Source organism: Convolutriloba macropyga, chromosome 15 (genome assembly GCF_964194025.1).
Source record: "Convolutriloba macropyga chromosome 15, txConMacr16.3, whole genome shotgun sequence".
NCBI classification, from domain to species: Eukaryota; Metazoa; Xenacoelomorpha; order Acoela; family Convolutidae; genus Convolutriloba; species Convolutriloba macropyga.
This window is the reverse complement of record NC_134482.1, coordinates 8235759-8256816: the sequence shown is the minus strand read 5'-3', so window position 1 is coordinate 8256816 and position 21058 is coordinate 8235759. Positions and strand designations below refer to the sequence as shown.

The 21058-nt window shown below is 37.2% G+C and overlaps 1 protein-coding gene across 1 annotated transcript; it reads right to left on the bottom strand.

Moving 5' to 3' along the window:
* Window positions 1-4644: 4644 nt before the first annotated feature.
* Window positions 4645-9597, bottom strand: LOC142353912 (N-fatty-acyl-amino acid synthase/hydrolase PM20D1-like). The gene is made up of 4 exons (XM_075406142.1): window positions 9211-9597; window positions 8301-8959; window positions 7665-7845; window positions 4645-5002 (listed from the first exon to the last, which is right to left on the bottom strand). The coding sequence occupies exons 1-4, from the start codon at window positions 9574-9576 to the stop codon at window positions 4781-4783; spliced, it is 1428 nt and encodes a 475-aa protein (XP_075262257.1). The 5' UTR covers window positions 9577-9597; the 3' UTR covers window positions 4645-4780.
* Between the last annotated feature and the right edge of the window lie 11461 nt (window positions 9598-21058).

Here is a 21058-nt window from a genome sequence, read left to right as displayed (position 1 = left end):
ACGACGATTTACCGCACCTACGTGCAAATTACATACGTTTGGCAGGGCGAGCCCACGAACCTGGACATCCTGAGAAAAACAGCCCTCATACCAAGACGAAGCAAACTTATGCCTCACCTAAGGAGAGTTGTGGGCGGTCAGGAGGCCCTCAATCTACAAAAACAGCCTCACCACTATGTAATCAGACACTTTTAATCTATTTTTGTACAAAACTGCACGCCTTTAATTTTCTAATGCATGCTTACTACGCCTGCCACGACCAACACGAACATCATTGAAAAACTTGGCAAGAATCGAGGACACAAATCTCCAATCCCTCCATCTGGACAACTGGACAAATATGGCTCCGATATGGCACGAAACTCACATCCACTTGGCCAACGCGGAATGTAGTATTCTTTTCACAACATACAGCAGTCGCGTTCCCCAGCTCAATTTCTTCGCATACATCAGATGAGAAAACAAGAGCCCACAAAAGAGCAAACAGAAAGTAAACTTTCAGCATTTTGATCTGGAATACTCAATAAAAACTTAGAACAAACCACTATTGATGTTGCTTTCCATTTATACTTAATTAGCCCAGTAAATCCCTTGACTTTGACAATACCACTAATCAAGACCCACTTGGCACAGCACACTAGGCAACCCTGTTTATAATCATAAGATTAAAGGTTCGAAACCCATCGCCTCCGCTTTTTCTAAAGAGCCGTAATATGACGATGCTAAATTTTGATTGGTTGAAAAAGACTTTTGTAAATTCATACAGCACGCATTTATTATCTTGAAATTCATACAGACGATTCTGCTCAGTACAGTTCAGTTGCTTACTAAATTGCTTAAATTGAAAACTTGTAGCAGAAAAAGAGCGTTTTTACCGAACCCGCGCCCCGAATAGCACTTAGCAAAAACTTGCAATTAAAAGCCTTTATTAGAAAGGATACTGCAACGATAACTCTGTCTTCATACAATATAGCACTTGGCACTAGCACCTACATAGCCGCCTCTAAAAAGATAAAAAAGGAAGAAGCAAACTAAGAAGAGAGTTATCATAACTTGTTCCAACTTGATCGTGAATTATCATTGCGTTTAGATGTTTTGTGGATATTGACCTGAACATTTATTTATGCCATTGACTTATTCGCAGCTAATTTTGATGTCTTGTTAAAGGCTCCAATAGCTTGTTCTGTATTATACTCTCGTTCTTATCCGTTATAATTGTTTTATTGAACTTTTTCTGTCGCTATACTGTTTATTATTTCGCAACTTTGTCTTGAACAGGATGAGCTCCCTAACTCTATCACTGATGTTTATTAACAGTTAGCTTTCACTATGATCCCTGTGATTGTTTTGTTGATGTTGTAAACAGTTCTTGTTTAATTAGATTTGAAATTCTTGATTTTGTTTAAAGAGGTTGTCTGTTTCACTGACTGATTATTCCTCGTATTCATTCTCTTCTTACTCCACTGAATGTTGTTCCGTTTACTATCACGATCTATGGAGTATTTTTGTCATAAACAGTTGTTTCGTTTTTAAGATTTGTGTTGATTCTTGTTTAAGATTTTAGTTGGAAGTAATTTGATATTTGACTGCACATTTCTTTGAATTTCATTCGTATGCATCTTCTGTGTTTTTACGTTCCAAGTTAAACATCAGCCATGCAAGGCAAGTCATGACCTCAGTGCTACGCCCAAAAACTGGGATAACCTACTCTGCGCTCAACAAGTGAGGCAGCCCCGAGCTCAGTGCTTCGCCGAAGAAGTGGGGTAGCCTACTCTGCGCTCAAAAATGAGACAGCTCTCACTCAAACTTCCTGTTACGCCCAATAATTGGGGTAGCCTACTCTGCGCTCAACAAGTGAGTCGACTCCCGTACTAAGTACTAAGCCCAAGTAGTGGGGTAGCCTTCACTGCACTCAAAAAGGCAGCTTTTTAACTCCGCTATTGCCTGGTATCAAGCCCAGGATAGGAGGAGTGTTCTCAGTTCCTGAGGTAAAACAGTAGAGGCTAGTACTGTATTGTCTATAAGTCAAGTGGTTGTTTAGTAATTAAATTTCTTCAAATATACTCAATCCGGAGAAAAATTTCTCTTAGGTGGTGGAGGAGGCCACTTCGAGCCTGAGGTAATGCCCTCAGGCTCAAATTGGCCCCCTATTCTGTGCTTAAAAATAAATGAGATTTTACGATGGTCATTTTGATGCACTCTTTTGAACATCTGGGACTTAGCCATGCATCAAAAAAATTTTTCGTGGAGCAAAATTCTTTCGATATAAACTGACAAATTAAAATTGAAAGTACTCCCGTATAAAACATGCAAAAAAAGAGAAACTTTAATAGCCAAATCGTGGCTTGAGAATTTGTCTTCTAGTTGTACAGTGAATTGTGTCAGTGGACCTAAATGACACCAATGAGCATAAAATGCTTAGCTTAAAATTCTTGAAGGGCTTTAATTTTTAAAACGATAGTTCTTTTGAAGAAAAACATGCTTTCGTTTATTTTTTGGTTAAAAAACAAGTTTCAACACTTAATTTTTTAAAAAGGCTGACTGGGCTTTTTACATCAAAACAAAATTGGACAAGAGGTTTTCCTGGACTAAGTTGCGTCGATTCTTTCAAAATAAACATATTGGCACGATAACTCAGAGAATGTTTTTTTTTGGAGGGGGGGGGGGGGTAGGGGCCACTTTGAGCCTAATGCAACGTTCCTAGGCTCGAAGCGCCCGTAATTTTTTTGGCCCGAATATAAATGAGCGTTTACTATCGTCATTTATGTGCACTCTTGATCATCCGGTACTTCGGCATGGCTTCGAAAAGTTTTGGCTCAGCAAAATTTCAATTCAAATCATTTTCATCACATTGAGGAAAGTCGGTGGGACTGATTGACCTCAGTCCCACTGTTGAGCAAATAAACTTCGACATATCCAAGAAAATCACCAACTCCATATTTTCATCCCTGGAAATATTAAAGTCGCGCGGACGAAATGCACCACCCCTTCTTCCGAGAAAGTATTCAAAGCATGAGCAAGATCCTGAACAAGGTCTTAAAGAATTTGAAATTTTGCGCAAAATCCCAGATTGCTGGAAACAGGATGCAATTTCACCGCTTTACACGAAAGGTGACAGAAGATGAACAACTAAAGACCTGTTTCACTGTTTGATATAGACAACAAAATTTTCGAAAAATGCTCATACATAGCACTCAACAACCACTTCTGCTGCTTCCTGACAACGCCCCAGCAAGGTTTTGTAAGAAAACCATCGATCACAACCAATATGGTATCCTTCCCGAAAAAGATGCAAGAAGCCATTGATGAAGATCCCGACTTCTGATATTGTGGCATTCACACAGATTTCTCTATGGCACTTGACTAAGTACCTTACTACGAGCTCTTGAAAAAGTTGCAGGCTTAGGAGTAGCAGGGTGTTTACTGTAGATCCTGTTCGACTACCTAGGGAAGGAAACAATTTGTACGTGTCGACAACACAAGATCACGAACATTAAGAGTGGTGTACCTCGAGGATCTCTTGGGCCCGCTTTTCGTCTGCATCTTTATCAATGATTTGCCGGAAGCCCTCATGTTCTCAGGTCCATTCATTTTTGCTGATGATCTAAAAAAAATAGCACCTGGAAAAGAAACAAGCGAGGTAGAAGACCTGAATACAGTTCAAAAATGAGTGGAAACGAATAAAATGGATCTTGCCATGAAAAAACACACAAGGTTACGTTCAGGGGAAAAGATAAAACGTTCAAAATAATGGATGTCCAACTTCAAAACTCAGCGACAGTGAAAAACCTAGGGATTCATTTGTCGAGTAACCTTAATTGGAAGGCGCAAATTGAAGAAAAGTTAATGAAAGCGAGCAGAAAGCTTTACTTCGCAGGAATATTGCAATGGGTGGAGAAACGCCGCTCAAACATGGACTCTACAAGTCCTTGATTCGTCCGGTGCAGTTGTATGGTTTCATTTGCATAACGTCATCAAGAACTCGCCTGAAACAGCTTGAAAGTTTCCAGAAGAAATCTGTCATGTGGATCACTGGACTCAGAGATGTCAGTTATGAAAACCAACTTAGACTGCTTAAGATCCTTCCACTGCCAATGTTCTGCAACTACACAGTCTGTTGCTTCTGTCTAAGATGATGAACGAAGATTCGAACTGCCGGAAACTGCAAGAAAAAGGGAAACAAAATTGACCTCTCTATGCTCGAAAAAAAAACTCGAAAATGCTCGAGAGTTTGTCTTCAAAAATTGTCGACTTGAGAAAAGATCGGACAAATAAGTTGAACTTGAGAACGACGCAGGACTGAAAAAAAGAATAATAGCAATAATGTGGCGTTTCGTCAACAAAAGTTACCCTGAAAAGAACGTCTCCACATGGCAACTGTTTTGTTATTGCCAACTGTGTAGGAATAAGTGGACAAAAATTTAAAACTTGATGACTGGGACAAGGAACTCTGCGACGGAAGTCGCGAAACCACAACATCTAGCTACGATACTTAATACGGGCGATGCCACACTAGATGAACACAAGCAAAATCCTATTCTGTTGTTGTTAAGTAGTACCGAGAACGAGCATTTCAAAATTATTGAAAAATTTTGAGTTTACATCAAAATAGGAACACTAGAGCCTTAAAAAATTATGACGGGCGGTGTACATAGATTGATTTCTTTCGACATTCAAAATTTGGAAAACCAGATCTAAAATCTGCTTCGATAATTATTGAACAGATCGTTACGTATTATATCCTGTGGAGCACAAAAATTCACCGGTTTATCTTTTTCCATCAAGGGAAGCTTTGACTAAAGGCGGCGTCTCTCAAAAATAACTTGAAGAATTCAATTTGCTGCTCGTAGTTACTAATCGCGATTCGCTCGTCATGACCGTGGATTCTCTCGATGTCCGCCCTCTTCAGCCAGAAAGGGTTGAATCTGTAGATATTCTGCGCCAGATGCTTGAAATGTCTGCTGTCTGTTTGTCCGGTCAAAAGTCCAGGTGCAACTATCGGCTTAAACACAAATTTGACCAGTTTCATTGCCCGCGAAAAATTTGTGTTTCGTAAACAACGTGTTTCCAAGTTACAATTTGGTTGGTTGTTAAATATAGAGAAAAATCCACTATGAACCAGCGCATCTGTTAATATTTTTTGATGAATAATACGTTTATTTGTGGATTTTTGCGACAGAGCCATTGTTATAAATGATAAAACTGTTATGTTTTATTTCAACATAATTTGCTATTATCTTTTGTTCAATAGTATAAATCAACAAAACTGCTCGTGAGAGTCCGTGCGCAGCACAAAATAATCCAACACACCTCTCAAGCTTGCCAAAAAAAATTAATTGCTATTATTTCAATTATATTTCAATTATATTTCAATTAGCAGTTTTCCACCTAAAAAGAAAATAGACATTTTTTATTTGCTGTTGACATTTAAATAATTGTCTTGCGCCATCTATTATTTTCTCGGCGGAAAATTGTCCAGGTGCGATACAACACAAAGCAATAAAGAATTGAGAAAAATTGGCAAGAAAATTATCCAGATAAGCGATGCTTTTTCATTTCACGGTTTTACAGCGCCACTTTTCGACAGCTGTTGAAGTTTATTTATGAAGTTTTTATTAATGAAGAAGAATTAACTTTCAAAGTCATCTCCGGAAGTCAGAATAGAACTTTAGTATGAATTATATGCTTTTTAAATAAAATTTTGAATGTCTCTTTTCTCCCATTATGTTTCCAAATTATTCCTTCCGTTTCAAACCCTCGCTATTGAAAATAACTCTAAAAATGCTGAAGACCAATTGTTTTCGCACTGTTCTACTTTTGTTGATACCAGAAAAAATTGGCGTTGAAAAAAATTTGCCATTTTCATAAAATGTATCTTTTTTCAAAACGCGCAGTTCTAAATTATGTGTTCGTATGGCTGAATCAAACAGCAGCATATCATTCTAAAGTAACTTAAGGAACTTAAAGATTCTTAAATAGCCGCAATAGCTTCGTAGATCTGCAGTCTAAAAATGCTGATACGTTATATTTTGATTAAGATATGCATACCTTATTGCCGTTTCTATTAGCTGCTCTTAAATAGCCTTCAATTAGAGTGACACGCGCTCAATTGACCTTAACTCATTGAAGTAAAAATAAGAAAAGTGCATTTTAGAGTGAGGAGCTCATTCTTGAGAGTGAGGTAAGTCACGTCTGACTAAAAACTTAATCACCAGAATGAGCAAAATTCGCTCTACTAAGAGTGAAAAATGACATCAGGCACGCAATTCAGTTGAAATGGCATGAACTAAAAACAAATTTGATTGTGACGTCAAATAGTCGTAACAAAAGTCTTGACAAAACAAAAAAACCAAGCGCACGAGAATGATAGCCCTGTCGCTTCGCGGTTATTAAAAACATAGCCGGCAGATTGCCAGAAAATAGCCGCCCTTGATGCACGTCGGGATTGAAACAGAAAAAGAAGAGATTAATTGACCAAATTTTTTTCTGTTTTTTTTTCAGTGTGAAATACTTCTAATTTGTTATGCAGTTTCAGTTGGATTCTAAAACTATACATAATTCAGCTTCCAAAATGATAGCTAATAAGCTTCATACCAATGTCAGCTATCAAACACTCTAATAAACTTTGATAAACTAATTCTCAATCACTTAATGACCGGGCTTTATCGGTTTAATGCTGTCTCTTTTGATTTTGATCTTTTGACTTTGACAGTATTCACCAGATCGCGTAATTGAATGCGCGAAAGAATTTCAAATCCGTTAGGTAGAAACAGTGAGTGAAGTAAGTCAAAAGTCAAACGTGAAAATCGTGACTGATGTGAAAGGAAAAACGTGATCAAAAGGTAAAGCAAATTTAAAAAGGAGAGCGCCTAAATAAGAGCCGCTGAGAGGCTGACATCGGCTATTAATAACCTTTAATCGAAGAACGTCTTACAAATTACTCTCTAACGACAGGCGCGGCATTTAAATCAGGGGCCGTAGCCTAGATAATTTTTTATGCGTGCAAAAACGACTAGAGAAGGATTCGAAACCCGACCTCCGTAGTTCTCGACAGCAGGATAAATCAGTCGACCATCATGCCCTTGTGATGTGCTTGCTATCTTACAATCGCTTTTGTTTTAGCAACACCGTTAATATCTGTATAAGAAAAAACTAGATCACGCAAATAATTAGAAGTCAAGCGTGAATAAAATACTCGAGAAGTGAAATTCAAAGAATGTTTTAGAAGTACAAAAACAATCAAGCGGAGATGTTGTCAAAAAAGACACACCTTTACAGTAATTGCTTCAAACTTCGTTAAAGAGCAATTAAGAAGGAAATAGTTGGTTTCATATCATTAGGAATATAAACATCAGTTCGTAAACGATCTGATTTCTCTTAAATTTAAGTGTTATTCAGTGCTTTATTTCAATTAGACTTATCTTAACACATGTCAAAGGAGTCTTATAGTATGCGATATGGTGACAAAGGATTATACTAATTATTCCTACATTCTTTCAAAATTGGGGTGTATGTATTTAGAAATTAATCTTCTAAAACACTTGCAGAAATAACCCCTCCCCCCACGGAAATATTGCCATCTTGTTTATTAACAAAAATCAGCGCCTCAAACTCTTAGTTATAAAATTTGCCCAAAATTCTATTGCAAGTTAAGCTTCAATTACCTGAGGATCACAATTAGCAAAAGTTGCTTTGATAGCGTTGACAAGGGAAGAGTAGGCGGGTGTGTCTGTACTGCTGCATTTAGGGGGGTCACACTTGTCAACAACATCCACAGTGACATCTGGTCCCACTACACTTCTCGTCATCTCCATCACACTATCACTCGTGTCATTTGGGTGCAATCTGCAATTTCAATATTTCTTTAAAATCTGTGTTCCCCTAAGGCGAATTCACAAACGAACATATGGACATAACCGACAACGTCGGGCAAATTATTCTCAAACGACTGGCGAGCGGTTGACTCCGTCAGTAGCTAGCTGCTAGGCTTGACCGAATCGAGGTGGGGGTTGGGAACCACCCATCAACCATGAATTCATGTCTCCTAAGCAGTTTTGGTGGATCCCATACCTAGAGACTGTACACTCGAAAGGCTCCACGAGAATAAGACCCTCCGGGCTGAAAAGTCAAATGGTCCGACGAAAAAACGGAGCGGGCGAGAGGTCGGTAGTACAAAAAAATTGCATTTAAAAATACCAACAGGGATAATGTAATTGCTCAAATTAGCTTGAGAGCAATTAATAAAATAGATATTAAGCTATCATAACTATTTGATTGAAAATATTATAACCAAAACTGACCTACAATTGACAACAGCCCAGCACTCCGAAGGAATCACATTCGCGGCAGTTCCTCCAGAAATCAGCGTGGTCACTTTTGTAGTCTGCATCAAAGTCGAAGTTATAGGATCTCGACTAATGATCTTCTTGAGCACGTAATCCGTCGTGTTTATAGACTTGATCATGGATCTTTGTACAGCCGGAAAATGTGGAGACAGAGCTAACAAAGTTTGATGCATCGGCGTATTGTACAAATAAACAGGAAATTTGTATGCATTTAATTTGCTTAGAGCGTCGCATAATTTTGTCACAGCTGTTTCAGACGGCGGTATTGACGAATGCCCACCGTGGGTTTTAACAGTTAGCTTCATATCCAGATGACCTTTTTCGCAAATTCCAACCATAGCAGCGGGTGGAAATCCGGGTCTGAAATCCTCCAGCACTATGAGACCTTCATCAAGTATAAACTCTAATTCTTTTCCATCAAGTATTTCAGCCAATCTCGGTGCCACTTGTTGCGCCCCAAATGATCCTTTCACTTCTTCATCGTGTGTTAAAGCAATGTAGAAATCTCGGGTGCAAGCCAAGGATTCATCTATCATCAAAGAACTAAGCGCTTCTAATATCGCCATAACTGCAGATTTATCATCCAAGCTTCCTCTACCATAAAGAAAACCATCCTGAAACATCATTGCTCATTTTCCAGATTTTTCCCAAATTATTTCGAGGGATAAATTGATTTCACATAAGCAAAATTCAAATAGAAATTTGAACAGATGATCAAGATATTTTGAACTATTTTTCATTTCCTTAAATGTAGCAATTGACTTCATTACGCAATTTCATTATTTTTAACTTCTTTGTTTCAATAAAATTGACATCGAACTTTACTTTGGTAAAAGGGGTTGATGTCTGTTTAATGAAAACTTACTTCTATTACTCCATCAAACGGGGGATGCTTCCACTCATCGTCTTTTGTCGGAACAACGTCCATGTGAGCAACCAACAAAAAGGGCAACTGATTTTGCTGTTGATCAATCGACTGCTGAAAATTATTCGCCACCTTGACATGTATCAAGAAACTACCATCATTTATTAATTCAACATTAGTTTTCTCGGAGGAGAATACAGATGGAAATTCGGATTTAATATAAGAATGCATTTTGCGCATAGTTTCGGGCAGTTCAAGGCAATCTAGACCATGATTCTCGCCGGTCTCAAAACGCAATGACTTTGAGACAGTTCGAAACTGAATCACTTTTTGAAGTCGCTTCACACAATCAGGCAGATCATTCATTTCCTGAAATCAAGCCATTGAAGGACCATCAGAACTCGATAAAAGGTCACTGCAAAAAAATATACAGGTTGAAATTTTGTTCAAATCAGAATGGTAATAAAATTCAGGTTATTTGCTATCACAGAATCCCAACATGTGATTGAGAAGAGTGGCAACCTTACGATATCAAATACCAGCAATATGCTCTATACATATGCCTTTTGAGCTCGAGGGGAGACGAAACACAAAAATCTCGAGAAATTAGACATTTAATTTCAATGTATATAATGGAAAGCAATCACTCAAGTTGAAAACTTAATGTTATAGTTCCGAATGATTATCTGAGCCAGGTAACGCCAATCTTTAAAGAAGGTAGTAAGGCTGATGTGACATGTTATCGGCCAATAAGTCTCCTCTGCTGTTCCTCAAAATTTTTTGAGAAACTAATTTTTGACAAAATTTACTACTTTTTTGAAAGAAAGTTGCACCCAAGATAGTACGGTTTTAGGAAGCGACGATCTGCCACACTTCATTTAATCACTTTTCTAGATCAAATTTTTGAATAAAACGATCTTGAAGAAACTAAAGAATTAAGTGTACTGTATCTTGATTTTGCCAAAGCCTTTGACACTGTTTCGCATGTCGTCTTACTTGACAAATTGAAATTTCTTGGAATTGGTGGAAGCATATGGGGACTAATAAACTCGTATCTCTCAAACAGAAAACAATTTGTTCAAATAAACGGCCAAAAGTCTTCCCTCCATAATGTCACAAGCGGTGTACCCCAAGGGTCAATTCTTGGGCAACTTCTATTTCGCCTGCTCATCAATGACTTGACCGAAATGATGCAAGAAGTTGAAAACTACCGTTACACTGATGATTTTTAAGCCATAGAGCGCAACCAAAATGACATAAGGCACCAGAAACTATTCAGAAATGGCTTGAGACCAACAAAATGAAACTAAATACAAAAAAATCTCATACTCAACATAAAAAGGAGCCTCAAGGCAAAAATTGGCGGGAAAGATCTCGAATCCGTCAAGTCTCAACGTGATCTGGGACTCGTTATTCAGCAAAACTTAAGTTGGATTGAAAATTGCATTACTAGGTCTAGGAAAGCAATGAGCGCACTCTTTCAAATAAAACGTAATTTGTCAAGCTCATGTGACTGGAAAGTGTAAAAGCATACATTGGATATGTTGTGCCGATTGCCGTCTATGCCTCTCAATTGTGGCTACCAAGTAGAAGTAACCTCCGCGAATTTGAAAAAGTCCAACACCATGCAACGAAATGGATACTCAACTCAAATCAGAGCTACAGGAATCGCTTAGTGACCTTTAAACTGTTACCACTGAGTCTCTATGTGGAAATGCACTATCTTTTGCTTCCATTATCCATTATTCGAGGGGATTATGATGTTGTTATTAACGATATTGAAAAAGCAGTAGAAACAACACGTCAGACTGAACGGGTTGAATATCGAATCACAAAAGCGAGAATTAACAAAACTAACGATAACTTTTTTAGGAGATTGAAATGGCTCTTCAACTACGTTTCTAGAGTTGCGAATGATTATGGAAAGACCCTAATCAAAATTACCTTACAGAAAATATACTGGAATTTTTTCTCAAATCATTATGTGGAAGAGAATAAATGCACATGGAGAGTGATTTGCAGATGTGGAAACTGCAACACACTTAAGAAGATAAAACTGATCTGAACTGTTTAAAAGCACTTCGAGCAGAATCAAAAAGAGTTAAGCTAGCCTACACAAGCAAAAATGATTTCACGTAAAACGTTTAAATCAATCTGATGATTCGAGACAATGATCAAACTCTAGTGCATGGTCTCAGAGCACCCATCCCCAAACCTGCCAAAGATCCGACAAACGCGGCAAGCTACCGGCCAATAAACCTGCTCTCAACGTGGAGAAAGATTTTATAGGAAACTACTTGAGAGCACTACTAATCCGCTGGACATGAAAATCAACAGGTCGCAACACGCGTACACTCAAGACCAAAGCACAGGGGATGCCGTTCTAACGCACAAACTCATACTTACCGGAGCTCTAGTGAAACAATTGAGAGGGTGTTTCACAGAGTAAGTACGGCAAAAAAAAACTAGGGCGGCCTTCAACACTAACCTGGGAGTGCCACAAGGGGACGCCTTATCGCGGAGCTGTTCACATTCTACCTGGACCACGCACTTGAAGAATACACGAGGCAGGCAAAACACCACGACCACAACTACGTACACAATGCGTCTACCCTCGCACGTCGAGTATGCTGATGATGTCGAGATCATTGTCACAGGAGCACCAACAAATTATCACGGACATCACTAAAGTCTTCGAAAAAAAAACAACCTCAAAACCAATGAAACGAAAATTGAAATCACAAAATTGGCCCGAGCAGATCTCAAAGTAGTCAAGCTAGGTTTGGTGTTGGACGACGAAGCAGATCTAGGCAGAAGAAACTCCCTATCTCAGATTGCGCTGCGTAAACATCAAAAGGTCTGGAAAAGGCCGTACATAAACGTCAAAAACAAAATCTCCATCTACAACACGTGCGTACGTTCGATACTAACATACAATTGCTCTGCATGGATATCTAACAAAGGTTTTGATCAAAAAGTGGATAACATTCATAGAAAATACCTACGACACGTGCTAAACATCCACTATCCAAAAATCATTTCTAATCAAGATCTATATCAAAAAAGTAACCAACAAAATCTTTCAGAATTTGTGGCTAATAGACGAAAACCGCAACTTGGACACGTGCTGAGAAAGGAAACTCTGTTCAAAGAGGTCTCGAGAAACTAATCGAACCTTCCAAAAAGAGGAGGGAGAGGACAGAAACCCGCAAATCTTCTCAAAACTATTTTAGCGGATATTGGAACCAACAACCTACATCTTGGAGAGAGTGTTCTCAGGAATACAATAAATTTAGTGAACTCTTGCAAATTGATTGAAAACGTTTAACAAGCTGAGAGCCGAGGTAAAGCGAAACAAACTTTTGTTCGATGAAGTAAAGGACAGAGCAGTGCAATTCCTGAGCTAAAAAAACTATAACTAAATATGAAAAGAAACAAGCGCGGAAAACAATTTAGAAAACTTAGTGAACAAAATTTAAGCCGCAGAATCAATCGTGTTCAAAAATGAGCCTTTAAAATTTTATTGTAACTTAGTTTCATATTCTTGTGTTGCCTAATGGTTGTGATAAACTTTATATACATAAGTTTCATACTCAATGCAATGACGAAAACCTGGAAACCAGTAAAACACCAGTTAACAACGACGACCAATCTGCGTTCTTAACTGATCAGTTAAGAACGACCAATCAGTTAAGAACGGCCAATCAGTTGGTCGTCGTTCTTAACCGACAACCAATCAGTTAAGAACGACGACCAATCTGCGTTTTGGAGACCAGTAAAAAACCAGTTAAGAACGACGACTAATCTGCAATTGAATGCAAGAAGTGTGGCACTCGGTTTCATGGCTCCCGTATCTCTCTATCTCCTAAAGAGAAAATATGGCCGGGAGGGTCAAAGAACTGTGTCTGGCTCAGTGATCGATGTCTCAGCACTGATGTCTTGCCGTCAGAAGCTAAGTTGAATTCAATTCTTGATACAACTGAGAATAAATTTGTTTTAGAAAAAGCCCTGCCAAACACTCTCGACAAAGTAGTGGAAGCATGAATTGAAACCACGCTGGCTTCTAAAGAGGTACAAAGAAACATTCGAGCCGTAAGGGAAAATTAGAAAACGTTGATAAAAGCTTAAACTTCATAATAACAAGTGTAATTGAGAATGATTCTGTTAATGGTAAAATAGACGATTTTACGGAAACTGACTATATTATGAGGCATATTGGATTAAAGTTCGACAGAAAGGTAGTGTACGTCCAACGACTTGTTAGAGCGATATCTGAGAACGCCAAAAAGCGAAAAAGCAGGCTTTTATTAGTGTCATCTAACGACACCCAAAGTTAGCTCAGGTGTTTTGATCGAAACTGCGAGCTGCAAAATTACGTGCATTTGGTATTCGTTAAAAAACTCCTGTCATTGGCTGATGGGGAAATTGAGAAAAAAATTCGCGCAACGTTTCGAGATGATAAACACGAAAGGTGAAGATCGAACTGATTTCAGAATTAAGAATCTGGAGCAAATCTTAGGAGATGTTCGCGTTCCAGTCATGGAGGTATCTTCATGAGTGAAATCTATCAATTGCTTGCTGATTAACTGTCAGTTAATCAGATCTACCGATCACCGGCAAAAAATTCTCCAAATAGTCGCATCAACCGAGTCTTTTGTCGTGTTCCTTAAAGAAATTTGGTTGTCAAACAAAATATACAATTCAGAAAAGTTTTTAGCGCCAAAATTACAAATTTTTGCAAGAAGCGACAGAGATGACTCTGAACGGAGTGCTATCTTGATTGCTCTACCATTGGGTTATTTTGAAGTCAATCAACTTATCCTTGCATTCATACTCTTTAGACGCTGTTGCGCAACATTAGGTTACTCAATAATAAAGTTCTTGGTAAATATCTACAATCAACCTGTCTCATCAGCTTTTGTTGTTAACTCATTATCTACGGCCCACTCTTTCAAAGATTATTTTGATCAGTTTTCTACGGAAATAGACCATATTATGAGGCATATTGGATTAAAATCCAACAAAAATGTAGGGAACGTCCAACTACTTGGTAGAGCGATATCCGGGAATGGCAAAAAGCGAAAATGCAGGCCTATAATATTGTTACCTAACAACTCCCAATTTTTGCCCTAGTTTTACCCAATTTTTGTTCAAAAGTGCAAGCTACAAAATTACGCAAATCCAGTTTACATTAGGGAGTTCCTGTCATCCGCTGATGGAAAAGTTGAAGTAAAGATTTCTAGCGAAGCTTTAAAAGATGATAAACACGGAACGTAAAGATCGAACTGTTTTCAGAATTACAAATCTGAAGCTTTTAAAAAGAGGTGTCCGTGTTTTAGTCAAGGAGGTATCTTCATGACTGAAAACTACCAATTGCTTGTTGTTTAACTGTCATTCAATCAGCTCTATTGATCGCCAACAAAAAATGCAATTAGTTGCATCATCTTAATCTTTTGTCGCGTTTCTTACAGAAAATTGGTTATCAACTAAAATGCACAATCCAGAAGTCGGATTGGCGTCAAATTTGCAAGTTATTGCAAGAAATGACAGCGATCATGGTTAACAGGCTGAAATCAATCTTGATAGTTTTAACATTTGAATGTAATTTGAAGTCAATCGAATTCTTCTGTCATACACTTTAGCTGCAGTTGCGCAACTTAAGCAACTCAATATCAAATTTTTACGAGGTATATTGGACTAAAGTTCGACAGAAACGTAGTGTACGTCCAACGACTTGTTAGAGCGTATCATAGAATGGCAAAAAGCGAAAAAGCAGGCTTTTATTAGTGTCATCCAATGCCACCCAAAGTTTGCTCAGGTGTTTTGTTCGAAACTGCAAGCTACAAAATTACGTGCATCCGGTATTCGTATAAAGCTGCTGTCATTGGCTGATGGAGAAATTGAAAAAAAAATAGCGAAACGTTTCGAGATGATAAACACGAAAGGTGAAGATCGAACTGATTTCAGAATTAAGAATCTGGAGCAAATCTTAGGAGATGTTCGCGTTCCAGTCATGGAGGTATCTTCATGAGTGAAATCTATCAATTGCTTGCTGATTAACTGTCAGTTAATCAGATCTACCGATCACCGGCAAAAAATTCTCCAAATAGTCGCATCAACCGAGTCTTTTGTCGTGCTCCTTAAAGAAATTTGGTTGTCAAACAAAATATACAATTCAGAAAAGTTTTTAGCGTCAAAATTACAAATTTTTGCAAGAAGCGACAGAGATGACTCTGAACGGAGTGCTATCTTGATTGCTCTACCATTGGGTTATTTTGAAGTCAATCAACTTATCCTTGCATTCATACTCTTTAGACGCTGTTGCGCAACATTAGGTTACTCAATAATAAAGTTCTTGGTAAATATCTACAATCAACCTGTCTCATCAGCTTTTGTTGTTAACTCATTATCTACGGCCCACACTTTCAAAGATTATCTTGATCAGTTTTCTACGGAAATAGACCATATTATGAGGCATATTGGATTAAAATCCAACAAAAATGTAGGGAACGTCCAACTACTTGGTAGAGCGATATCCGGGAATGGCAAAAAGCGAAAATGCAGGCCTATAATATTGTTACCTAACAACTCCCAATTTTTGCCCTAGTTTTACCCAATTTTTGTTCAAAAGTGCAAGCTACAAAATTACGCAAATCCAGTTTACATTAGGGAGTTCCTGTCATCCGCTGATGGAAAAGTTGAAGTAAAGATTTCTAGCGAAGCTTTAAAAGATGATAAACACGGAACGTAAAGATCGAACTGTTTTCAGAATTACAAATCTGAAGCTTTTAAAAAGAGGTGTCCGTGTTTTAGTCAAGGAGGTATCTTCATGACTGAAAACTACCAATTGCTTGTTGTTTAACTGTCATTCAATCAGCTCTATTGATCGCCAACAAAAAATGCAATTAGTTGCATCATCTTAATCTTTTGTCGCGTTTCTTACAGAAAATTGGTTATCAACTAAAATGCACAATCCAGAAGTCGGATTGGCGTCAAATTTGCAAGTTATTGCAAGAAATGACAGCGATCATGTTTAACAGGCTGAAATCAATCTTGATAGTTATAACATTTGAAAGTAATTTGAAGTCAATCGAATTCTTCTGTCATAAACTTTAGCTGCAGTTGCGCAACTTTAAGCAACTCAATATCAAATTTTTACGAGGTATATTGGACTAAAGTTCGACAGAAAGGTAGTGTACGTCCAACGACTTGTTAGAGCGATATCTGAGAACGCCAAAAAGCGAAAAAGCAGGCTTTTATTAGTGTCATCTAACGACACCCAAAGTTAGCTCAGGTGTTTTGATCGAAACTGCGAGCTGCAAAATTACGTGCATTTGGTATTCGTTAAAAAAACTCCTGTCATTGGCTGATGGGGAAATTGAGAAAAAAAATTCGCGCAACGTTTCGAGATGATAAACACGAAAGGTGAAGATCGAACTGATTTCAGAATTAAGAATCTGGAGCAAATCTTAGGAGATGTTCGCGTTCCAGTCATGGAGGTATCTTTATGAGTGAAATCTATCAATTGCTTGCTGATTAACTGTCAGTTAATCAGATCTACCGATCACCGGCAAAAAATTCTCCAAATAGTCGCATCAACCGAGTCTTTTGTCGTGTTCCTTAAAGAAATTTGGTTGTCAAACAAAATATACAATTCAGAAAAGTTTTTAGCGCCAAAATTACAAATTTTTGCAAGAAGCGACAGAGATGACTCTGAACGGAGTGCTATCTTGATTGCTCTACCATTGGGTTATTTTGAAGTCAATCAACTTATCCTTGCATTCATACTCTTTAGACGCTGTTGCGCAACATTAGGTTACTCAATAATAAAGTTCTTGGTAAATATCTACAATCAACCTGCCTCATCAGCTTTTGTTGATAACTCGTCATCTATGGTTGACTCTTTCAACGATTATCTTGATCAGTTTTCTCAATTTTCAGTTTCTCTAGGAATAAACAAATTTAATTTTTGCTTTCTCGGCAATTTTGATTTTACTGGAATTGATTGGTCAATGCTAAACTCGATTGACTTGATCGGTCAATGCTAAACTCTTGGTCAAATTTCAATTGAAGACGATTTTCTTGAGCGTGTTAATGATTGCGGATTGAATCAATTTGCCGATTGAGGTACACAAACATGGTGAAGAACTGGCAAGCTTTTATCATGTGCTGATGATCTTCAATCTCGGTTTTCTACCACACAATTTTTGTGATCACCAAGCAACTTGAATCCAAATAGAGCTCTCTTCTAAAAGTACGACTGAAAATGCTTTTGAGATTGCGTATGCAAAGTCCTCATTTCAAATTAAAATTTTTAATATTAGTTTTGAGTTCTTTTGCTTCTAAACTGTGGACTGATCTCTTTATTTTCAGTTTAGAGCGACTTGCTACGACATCTTAACAACGCGTTGTCAAAATCTGTTTGCATTAACCGAAAGAAATGACAAATTGAACCAAATTTCTATTTATTGCATAATATGCATTTTCTCACCCGACGTGAAACACATTCGCAAAAGCTTTCAAAAATTTTTTTGGCTCATACCATAGCTGCAAAAGCAGAGTTGATCATTTACTTGTAGTTGACAATTGAGATTGATAAGTGCTTGTTCGTCGATTACAAGAATGCGTTCATCTACTTGCCTCCTAATTTTCAAACTTCCTTAAAAAAGATTTTGCGGTCTCCTGTGAGGCCTCATTAGTGGAACACTTCGTTTCCTACTCCATTGCACAATAGTGGTTCGAACTAAGACATAACTAATGACCGGCCCATTAGCATCCTACACAAAAAATGTACGTTTGGTCTTTAGTTTTATTGACGGTGGGGTGCAATATCATATAAAGATGCAGCACCATGTTTTCATGAGGAATTGCAGCAGTGTGTTCCTATCAACAGAGATCAATAGGCAGACCGTTTGTCAATTTCTTTCGTCGTCAGAAAAGCATTTGATACTGTCCCAGAATATTTGTTTCTGATAAAATTAGTGCCTTTTGGTTTTTATTCTGCTTTTATTGAATGGTTCGAGTCTTATTTAATCTGTAGAAAACATAAAGTTCAAGTTGATAATGCTCTCTCTAACAAAGTTATTACTACGTCTAGTGTTCATTTTATTCATAAAGGACATGACAGACTCGCTTGAACATTGTAAATGTGATTAGTAATTTAACCACTCTTATTTGACTTCACGAATCATTAAAACGTGTGCACACATCTTAAACCAAAGTCCAAAAACACTGACTGGAAAACTTATCGTAAACACTAATAAAAAATTACCCAACTTTATTCAACTTTTAATTTGCTATTATGGCATTATATATGAAACACCAACAAAATTAACATTAATCTTAGAATGGAAAATCAAAAAAAGGACAATTTCTTGGAAACGTTCCAGAAGCTGCGACTGCAAAACCGTTGTATGTAACAGTGTGTCTTGTGTTCATAATTGAAGTTCGCTAAACGACTACCATGTGACTCAAGCCAGAGACTAAGAAAGAGAGAGAGAGAGAGAACTTTATTCTCAAAATAATCATCAATTTTAAATTTTTTTAAAAGACGCAAATTTTTATCTCTGTACGGAAATAGTTCTTATCACACAGTTTTGAAAATTCGACAGTTATTACATTGACATGAGCAAGAGATATCCAGAGGAAATGGTTCACGCTGTTCTGATAAGATGCCGATGAATGACAGATACAGACAGATTTAAGTCTATGACTCCCCGTCACCGCAGGAAATTAGCTGTAACAAGGACACGCTCAAAGTAAGTATTAGAGATAGTTTTAGTGAGATGTCTAAATTGAGAAAATTGTAATAGCAATAACGAATACTAGCCCTTTCGGGGGTTACTTTAACATACTTGCAAACGTTAGCATCATTGTTTCCTCCGAAAATTTGGTTGAAAATTGTGATATCCAGTAGTTGCAACTGAAAACATGAGTAAAACTACTGCTCCGGAGTAACTCGACATACAAAAAATCTGTTGTCAAAAATCCAACTAATGCACTGTGTTTGAAATTTGTCAAACTTCATCATCAAGGAAGTATCACATTGCAAAAGTTGATTTGCAAAAAGTCACCGACAAAAAATTAACGAAACAATATGTATACTCGACATTGCTGTCGGTATTGAACGGAAAGAATTTTTAAGACGATAGAAAGCTAGTCTAGAACACGCAAGCTTGGCATCAGCATGCTTAGCCCAGTTAGTCTTCTTGTCAACTATTATACCAAGGTCTTTACACGGGTCAAGAGTTTCAATAGCATTACCACAAAGAATTAAATTGTGCTTCAAAAAACTGGTAAAAACAAGAACGTTCGTTTTCAGGCTATTAACTGTTAACTATTTATTAACTATTTTAAAATTCCACTCCTTCAGTCATGTTAGATCATTATTAATTTTCATGGGCTCAATTAACTTTTTGAGATCATCCGCAGAAGGAAAACGAATACAGTCTAAAATACTATGTAAATCGTTTAAGAAAATTAGAAACAGAAGTGGAACAAGAACCAAACCCCGAGAAATTGCACTGAGAACTAATAAGGTTTCTGACAAACCACCAGATATAATATTTTTTGATAACGATCAATTGCGTAAAAAGAAAATTGGGATGAAGACGAGTAATCAAAACATTTTTCCCAGTTTGTGAATGAGAATAGTATAAAGAACTTTGTCAAACTCTTTCTGGTAATTAAGATAGACGGTATTAGAACAAGTAAAATTAAAGAACAAAGTCTAAAAACTCTTTTATGAAATTACAATGCCTAAAATCCGGCTTTTTTTAATGACATTCTCTAAGAATTGCAAAGTTTCAAAGCACATTAAGAAACAATTCGTGTAAATCTGGAGCATCCACGACGCCCCCTACGAAGTCTAAAAAACTTCAAACTGACCCACCAAACATTTCTGTTTTCTTTGCCTACACTACGTATGGTTACAAAATCATCATAAAAAACAATAAAGATTTGAACATGACCAAACGATTCCAAAAAACACAAAAAGATATTTTGGCAAAAAACATCAAAAATTAGAAGAAAGAAGCAGAAATTTAATGAATTTAGGCACTTTCTTTACCTAAAGCATTTATTAAATGATGTAATTAAAATAAAAAGTTCAGCAAAATCAATACAACGACTAATGACTTCAAAAAAATAACAAGAATACACTAAACAAATAAAACGAATGCAAAAAACTTTAAAAATGCGAAATAGTTGAAACGCTCAAGATTGCATAAAAAAGTCAAAATTTATATGAGACTGTCAAAAAGCTCCCAAACGTACAATTTCCTGTTAATATGGATCAGAAAAACAACTTAACACGAAAAACACTAATTTAAACCAAAAATATCTGCTTTGAAGCCACACGTGCTCTCGCTTCATTACCGGGCTTTATCGGTTTCTCCCGGTTTTTATTTTGACCTTTTGACTTTGACAGTATTCACCGCAATGCGTAATTTAATGCGTGAAAGAATTTAATGTTCGTTCAGTTGAAACATTTAAAATCCATTCAGTCGAAAAAGCTCCCAAACGTACAATTTCCTGTTAATATGGATAAGAAAACCACTTTAATAGAAAAAAACTAAATCAAAACAAAATATCTGCTTTCAAGCCACACTTGATCTCGCTTAATTGAAACTTTTCTATACCTACTTTTCTTGCTCTCTCTATCAAAACGCGATGTAATAAAAAAATCGCTTTCTCCTCTTCGCTGTTCAATTCGTTCAGCCATTTGAGCTAAACACTAATTTATAAGGCGCGCCATTGACTTTTACAGCCTGTTTTAAAATTATCGATAACAAGAAGCTGCACCAATACTTCTGTCCGAGTCGTAGGAAAACATATAATTGAGAGTCTT